Genomic DNA, 7,547 nt, shown 5'->3' with positions numbered 1-7,547 from the left:
CACAGACAGATGTCTGTGATGACATCGTCATGTCGTCGACATTATGAATTACTATTAGTTATTACTGATTATTATTAGTTATTACTGATTATGAATCCTGAACTGTGTCCACTCTTGATGTTTATAACTTGTGTTCTGTGAATCAGCCTCAGTGTCACTTCAAGCTTCCTGTTAAATGAACTGAAGCAGAACAACCGTGACATCGCTCCAATTACCCCCATCATCCTTAATACCCCCACCCCCCTCCACCCCACTACCTCCTCCCCCCTGAGCCATATTAGCAGCTCACAAAGCTCTAATAAACTTCCTCCACATCATGTTAATGGAGAAGCAGCAGCTGTCTCTCTCTCTGTCTCTCTCTCTCTGTCCTGTCTCTCCCTGTCTTCCCGTCTCTCTCTCTCTCTCTCTCTCTCTCTCTCTCTCTCTCTCTCTCTCTCTCCCTCTCTCTCCCTCTCCTTTGATCGTCCTCTTTTCTTCTCCTCTCTCTGATTTGGAGGGGATTTCTTTGCTCTTTTCGTGGCTCGAGCACAATTGTGTTATTGGAGATAATTAATTCCAATCCCCATCAAAAGGCCTGAGTGGCCCCGGGGCCCCGCTCTGCTTCTCGGTGGGGAATGAAAGGCTGGGGGAAGAAAGGGGCCGAGGGCCGCCGCATTGTGAACGACATTTTCCTCCATAAGGCTCGAGCGGAGAGAAAAGGCAGCCGGGGGCTTTACTCAAATGATGCTGGGGGCCCCGGGGCCGCCGCCACCGCCGCCGCCGCTGGAGGGCCCCGCACGGCCCCGCCGGGAACATATGGCCCGTATTACAGCAGACTGGGTGGCACTGGGACCAGAGAGAGAGAGAGACGGGGGAGACCTGGACGCTCAAATCTTTACGATGGTTTCATTCAGGATGAAGCAATGCTATAAAAATATGACTAAATGTATATTAATACATATTTCTATATAGTTATATTACTATATATATACATAATGGTGTCAGAGCCGCAGAGAACACGTCATGTCTGCAGAAACTGTCACTGGCCGGATGTCAGAAGCTTCTCTTTCATTTGAGAGCTGATTGGTTAAAGAAGAACATCTCACTGTGACCTGAAGGCACAAAACATCAACTCTCTTTGTTTTGTTTCTTTGATCTGAATTGTGTTCGTTTTCGTCTTTGTCAGAACAAGAAAGACTAAAAAATAAAAGGTAAAATAAAAATAAGAAGAGGTAAAATAAAAGAGAAGTTAAAATAAAAATAAAAGACAAGTTAAAATAAAAATAAGAAGGTAAAAATAAAGGAGAAGTTAAAATAAAAATTAAAGAGAAGTTAAAATAAAAATAGGAGAAGGTAAAAATAAAGGAGAAGGTAAAATAAAAATAAAAGACAAGTTAAAATAAAAATAAGAAGGTAAAAATAAAGGAGAAGGTAAAATAAAAATAAAAGACAAGTTAAAATAAAAATAAGAAGGTAAAAATAAAGGAGAAGGTAAAATAAAAATAAAAGACAAGTTAAAATAAAAATAAGAAGGTAAAAATAAAGGAGAAGGTAAAATAAAAATAAAAGAAGGTCAAATTATAATAAGCGAAGGTCAGATAAAAACCCATCGCTTCAGAAGAAGAATCACTGTTTGTCTTTAAATGTGAAACATTTGAAACCCCAAACATGTTCCGTTTATAGGAAAAATAAAACGTTTTTAAAAAGATGAAAAACATGAACCGACTTTAAATCATGATGTTTTGTTTTGCCCTCCTGACGAACAATCACCTTTAAGAGACGAACCTTTAATAACAGCGGAAGCTTTATTTGTGTCGTCATCATGTCGCTCTGTAAACATGATGTAAACTCATCATATAAAATATATCAGCTGATGAAAGTTCATCACAGCTCTGAAACAAACATTACATGTTGTACAAACAGCTCGTGTCATCACGTCAGCACGTGCTATTTGAACGCACTGAGTATTCATAAACTGATGATTAAATATTGCGGCCTGTATGGATCCTCAGATCAGCTGCTGTCACTCAAACATGAACAATATTTATATATAACACATTTCTATCAGTTATAATTATATTATTAAATGAGGCGTTTAAAGACCTGCTGGAGAATCTGTAGAAAATTATAATATGTAAATGATTATAAGATGACAAATTCTCTTTTTGAATATTTTAAAATTAAATTAGTGAAACGTTTTCATCATCAGCTTCTTTATAATCAATCATTAATATGATCTATTGGAGTGACTGCGGGCCTCGTGAGGACTTCTTCATGTGTTGTATTCTTTAATAAGTGCGGGATCATAACCGACAGAATATTAACTGTGTGTGTGTGTGTGTGTGTGTGTGTGTGTGTGTGTGTGTGTGTGTGTGTGATCTTGTTTGATGTAATCTTGTTTTTCTGATCTTGTTACATTTGATCTCGTCTGCACATAAATTATCGCTTTAATCAGATTTCTCAGGGCGACGAGGTATCATGACTGCTCAGGCCGCCATGACAGAGTCCAGCTTCTGGAGATACGAGGTTTCACTGCAGCTGCAAACAAGTGAGAAGGTGTGTGTGTGTGTGTGTGTGTGCGTGTGTGTGTGTGTTTAAACGTTGACACTAAAAAAGTTTTTATGCATTTTTCGGGGTTTTTCCGTCACTGATAGAAGTCGTTTGAGCTGTGACCCTTCACAATAAAAGCCTCGCTGTTTGGTTAAATCATGAAGGTCACCGTCAGTAAAGCGGCAATAAGCAGCACGTCACGTGGCACATATACACACATATTACACAGTCAGCAGCAGCACATATTTACTGCTGTCAAGTGTCAGTGAACGCATCACGCTGCTCTGATAAGACAAAGAGATACAATCATATTTCATCGTCTCTGATGAGTCTAATGATCATGTCTGGTATTTGATCACATACAGATGAAGTGTCCGTCTGTAATCCTACAAAATAAAAGCTCATGACAACAAATTAAGTTCAGCAGAAAAACGGTTAAATTATTCAAGTTAAATGTCACGTTGCTTCAATTAGTTTTGAATCTAGTTCCGAGAACAAACAGAAGACAGTGGACACGTGATAAAATATTCATTGTGTCATTTAAACACATTAAAAGCCCGTTTTATTCTCTTTACAGAAACATCAAGAAAAAAACCTGAAAATATAACTTTAAAATTAATTAAATATATTTAATTTATTTTATTTGGTAATATAATAAACAACAGAGCCACTTCAAAGAAAGAGCTCCGCTTAGTTTAGTTTTCATTAAAGACACTCAAAAGTATTTGTCCTTAAATGTACAGTCTATAGACGGCCTCTTTTATTTTGAAGCAGCTGTATTTACATTATAATTATTATAATATAATGATGGTAGAACTGTCTCCGGTTATATAATCTAACTATATCTGCAGCCGCTCCGCTCGGCTCCTCTCGGCTCTTCGGCTCTTCGTGTTGACGGTGGTGTCGCCGCTTCGGGGATCATGTTGGCGGATAATTAGCGGATAATTATGGGATCATTAGAGACATTTCGCGGCTCTGCGGCCAAAATGTGTGAAAAAGCTTCAGATCAAAGTGAAATCTGTCGGGCTGTGTTCAGGTTCACGGAGCGGCGGCGGAGGTTACAGCCCACAAAGGCCCACCAAATCCGGATACAGCGGCGGCGCTTTGAGGCGCTTTGAGGCCGCAGGAGGTTCACCGTGTTCGGCTTGTTCTCCGACTTGTTCTCCGGCGCGTCGGAGGAGGGAGAGCCGATCGAGAGCCGAGGGCTGCCGGCCAGGCCCGAGTCCGAGCTCCGGCAGAGAGACACAGAGAAGACAAGAAAACAGGAAGGAGAAGAGAAAAATAAATTAATAGAAAGAAACGCTGAAGACCAAAAGACGAGAAGAAAACAACAAATACCGACAAACAACAACAAAACCTTCAAAATAAAACAACTTAGAACAAACAAACAATAAAACGAGGCGGAAACAACAAATAAACAAACTTAAAATAAGAGACATTAGTAGTTAACACACTTTACATTATTATTAATGTTTATTATTATTATTATTATTATTATTATTAAAATACAAAATGGGTTTGGAGAGTTTTTAATTTTTGTTATTGTTATAAAAGTGAATATATATCCTAATGCTTCATATATAATGTTTCATATATATATATATATATATATATATATATAATGTTTCATATATATATATAATGCTTCATATATTGTGAGTGTCGTCAGCGTGCAGGCTGTAAATATATATTCTGTAACAAACAAATGTTTTTACGGCCTGAGAGTTTATCTAAAGTGACATGGAAACCTTGTATCTCCACTCTGGCTCTGACACATTAATAAAGAAGCTCTTCTGTAAAGCTGAAGGATCCGGAGTCCAGATCACACCTGAACATTTTTGAGATTTTACACAGAACTTTCAAAATAAAACGTTGTGTTTCTGTGATGACTGTTTAATGAACTCTAAAAGCTTTTACGTCTGATCTTCTTCCAGAGGACAAATTACATTTACAGAAAACAATAATTTTCACAGCTGAGAAAGAATTCAAATAAAAGGATTTGAAACCCTGAAACCTCGTATCTCCAGATAAATGTGATATTTTATATTCTTCAGGGAAGCTGTGAGATACGTGTTTTCTTCTCTTCTCGAGAATCAAGCAATAAAATGACTGAATCAAATCGGTCCGATCAGAGATACAGAGTTATAAAGTGTTTATAATAACTGATGAAATCGTCCGTTAACGTCTAATAAAACCTTCAGTTAGTGTTACCTCCACAAGATCACAATCAGTTATTAACAATCAATAAGGAGAAAATAACAGCAGACCGAGTGTTTCCTGTTTTATTTGAAAATGACAGAATAAGTTAAAGAAGAAGAAGAAGAAGAACATGCAGCAGAGTCGACAGAAACAAACACACGGGGGTCTTTTTGCACATTAAACCATCATTCCTTCCTTCCTTCCTTCCTTCCTTCCTTCCCTCCTTTCCTCCTTCCCTCCCTCCTTCCTCCCTGCAGACGTGAGGCTGATGAAGAGGAGGAAGAAGAGGAGGTCTGCGTTCTATAACAGCCACAGAAAAGAGAAGAAGAAGAAGAAGACGACCTCCCGCTTCTTTCATGCACGTGGTAATAATAATCAATAATCAATAATCAATAATCAGTGATGGTTTAAATACACAGAGAGGATTCATCCACAGTCAGACACAGACAGGAAGTGGTTTCTCCTTTTACACACAGTGTGAGAGTCAGCAAACAAAGATCCTTTATAAACACAGATTCAGTCAATAAACTGTTTCATTGATTCACTTCAGTTTGTTTATAGAAAAAAGATCAATTATCGTGTTTTTGTCTTTAAAAATAATCTTTAACCAAAACTCCACTTTTATTAAAGAAATTCCAACTGTTGTTTTTGTGCCCTGAGTTTTGTCTGCAGGTCGACAGGTGACTTTACACGGACTGTGAGCCGTTACAGGAGTGAGTGACGGCTCAGTGAGGTGAGCGGATGAAATGATGAACGTTTGAAGTGTTCACAGATCAAAACAGAAGTCTGATCATTCACAGTTCATGTGCCTGTTATTGATTATAATGATAATAATAATAACGTGAGATGAGGAGGAGACACATGCTCAGAAACATTTCACATGATGACAACATGATCGTGTCCTCTGTTCTCTTGTTAAATAATTATTATACTTAAATAAGAGATATTTCACTTTCATTGATGAACTGTTTCCTCTCTCACTTCTTCTTTTAACACATTTATTATAATAATCATATTATAATAAATGTGTTAGAATCATTATAACATATTGATTATTGGTCATACTGGGACAGTCTCTCTCATGTGAGGCCTTTACTTCTTTTCTCTCATCATCTAAATATTTACGTCACGTTTTTATTTCCATTATTTCCTGATGAAGTCTGAAGTCTTTATTTCATCCGCACGCTGCTGATCGAGTTTATCCGAAAGTGTCATTAAATAATATTAAAGCCGACACACTAGCAGGACCGTTGTTGGGTTTCCTGTGAATCAATAATCAGACCTAATCAATAGAGAACAGATCAGACGGTGGGAAACTGATCACAGATCTGACAAACTGTGAGGCGGGAAAGTCTGTTTGACTCATTTGTGTGAAGTGACCCTTTAAATAAAAAGCCCTCTGATCTGTGTGTGTGTGTGTGTGTGTGGTGGGGGGGGTCGCGACCCTTCAGCAGATCAGCCGGGGGGCAGACAAGGTCGTGGGAGAAATAAACGCTTGTCATAATTCTGATAAAACTACATGAATTATTGTGATTAATCCATTAGTGTGACGACCGCAGCAACCGCGGGTGACCTTTGAACTTTACTCATCAAGAGACAAAACCTGAAACAGAAACTCCTGAAATTTTAAATTCAGCCTCTTGTCAACTTTAACTGAGGGATGTTCAACCTGTGGTTCACGGCCCTCTGAGGGGTGTCAGGATGTTAAGGAGGAACTCTGATATTTAAACTGTCCGTTTTTATGAACTAACAAACTGTCAGACCGACCAGCAGCTCCTGTTCTCTGAGCTTAAATCAATGTTTTTCTGAATGGAGTCTGGTGTGTGTGCAGAGAGCGATGTAACGTCTGTGTGTGGTTAAAACAATCATCTTCCTCTGTAACAAAAAGGTCTATCTCTGTAGGGATCCTTTCTGTCATGTTGTCACACACTTAGAATAACAACCTGAGCCTGTCAGTGGAAACAACAAGAACTTTTAGTGGACGACCTTTGACCCATCAAGGATTATGTTGCAGCCATTACAGCCTGTTTCACTGCTGCAGGATGAACACATCTGGAGACGTTCACACACTGTTTAACCTGAAAGACATTTAGAGCCAAAAATATGTAAAAGTAAGCCAAAGCTTTAAAATGACCAGAGTGCACCTTTTAAGCCCCTAATGTTGTGGTTCTCAACCTGTGGTTCAGGGCCCTCTGAGGAGCCTTGGGATGTTAACAATTGTAGTTGTTTGACAGATTTTCATCTTCATGTTCTAAAAACATAAATAATGACAATTAATAAAGGACCCGTCTGTTACGTCCTTCCTGTCAGCGCTGACTTGGAGTTTCTGTGCCGCTCATTGTCTCAGGAGTGACGTCCATGTTGGATTCAGCTCCATGTTTTTAACACTTTAAGGGGCCAGAAGGAGGAAACGCATCCTGTATCATCTAAACCTGATGTGTGCTGCTGTTCATTATCTCAGGAGGATCCAAACTCCTGCTAACATAAAACACAGAGGATCCTCCTGCATAACCATCCAACATGGACGCAGCTCCTGGTCCCTGGACTGCCTGATGGTCCTGGTCTGACATCTCTTAAATCTGTGTGGATGTTTAACTGACCCGTTGTGACTCGGTGTGTAAAAGGAGAACACAGACCTGGGATCAGTTTTAACAGCTGAGTGTGTCTTTGTGTCCTGGTTTTGGTCACAGTGCAGGAGTTCAGAAACCAGCAGATCAGCAGCAGCGAGTCGATCCGGTTCAGCATCATCACAGTCAGACAGGAAGTCCAGGACGGCTGCATGCAGAGATTAAGAGTCCAAACAGGAAGTGCAGCGGCTA

General features: G+C 39.3%; 2 protein-coding genes across 2 annotated transcripts in view; one reads left to right on the top strand and one right to left on the bottom strand.

Annotated features, from left to right (window-relative positions):
• LOC138590846 (uncharacterized) overlaps window positions 1–4,365 on the bottom strand; it is a 7,473-nt gene extending 3,108 nt beyond the window's left edge. Inside the window, exons 1-2 of the mRNA XM_069661243.1 lie at window positions 4,358–4,365; window positions 3,572–3,758 (exon numbers count right to left, since the gene is read on the bottom strand). Coding sequence (XP_069517344.1) covers window positions 3,572–3,758; window positions 4,358–4,365 — 195 coding nt within the window. The remainder of the gene's footprint in view (window positions 1–3,571; window positions 3,759–4,357) is intronic.
• The window catches only part of mipol1 (mirror-image polydactyly 1), a 53,401-nt gene extending 48,347 nt beyond the window's left edge, over window positions 1–5,054 (top strand). Inside the window, exon 13 of the mRNA XM_069661917.1 lies at window positions 4,986–5,054. Within this exon, the coding sequence (XP_069518018.1) occupies window positions 4,986–5,034 (49 nt within the window). The 3' untranslated portion in view covers window positions 5,035–5,054. The remainder of the gene's footprint in view (window positions 1–4,985) is intronic.
• The last annotated feature ends 2,493 nt before the right edge of the window (window positions 5,055–7,547 follow it).

The sequence above is a fragment of the Semicossyphus pulcher genome, unplaced genomic scaffold, assembly GCF_022749685.1.
Source record: "Semicossyphus pulcher isolate SPU_LCO1_2020_fin unplaced genomic scaffold, fSemPul1.0.p SCAF_14, whole genome shotgun sequence".
In the NCBI taxonomy this organism is placed as follows: domain Eukaryota; kingdom Metazoa; phylum Chordata; class Actinopteri; order Labriformes; family Labridae; genus Semicossyphus; species Semicossyphus pulcher.
The sequence above is the reverse complement of the archived record's forward strand: the minus strand, read 5'-3'. Positions and strand labels throughout refer to the sequence as shown.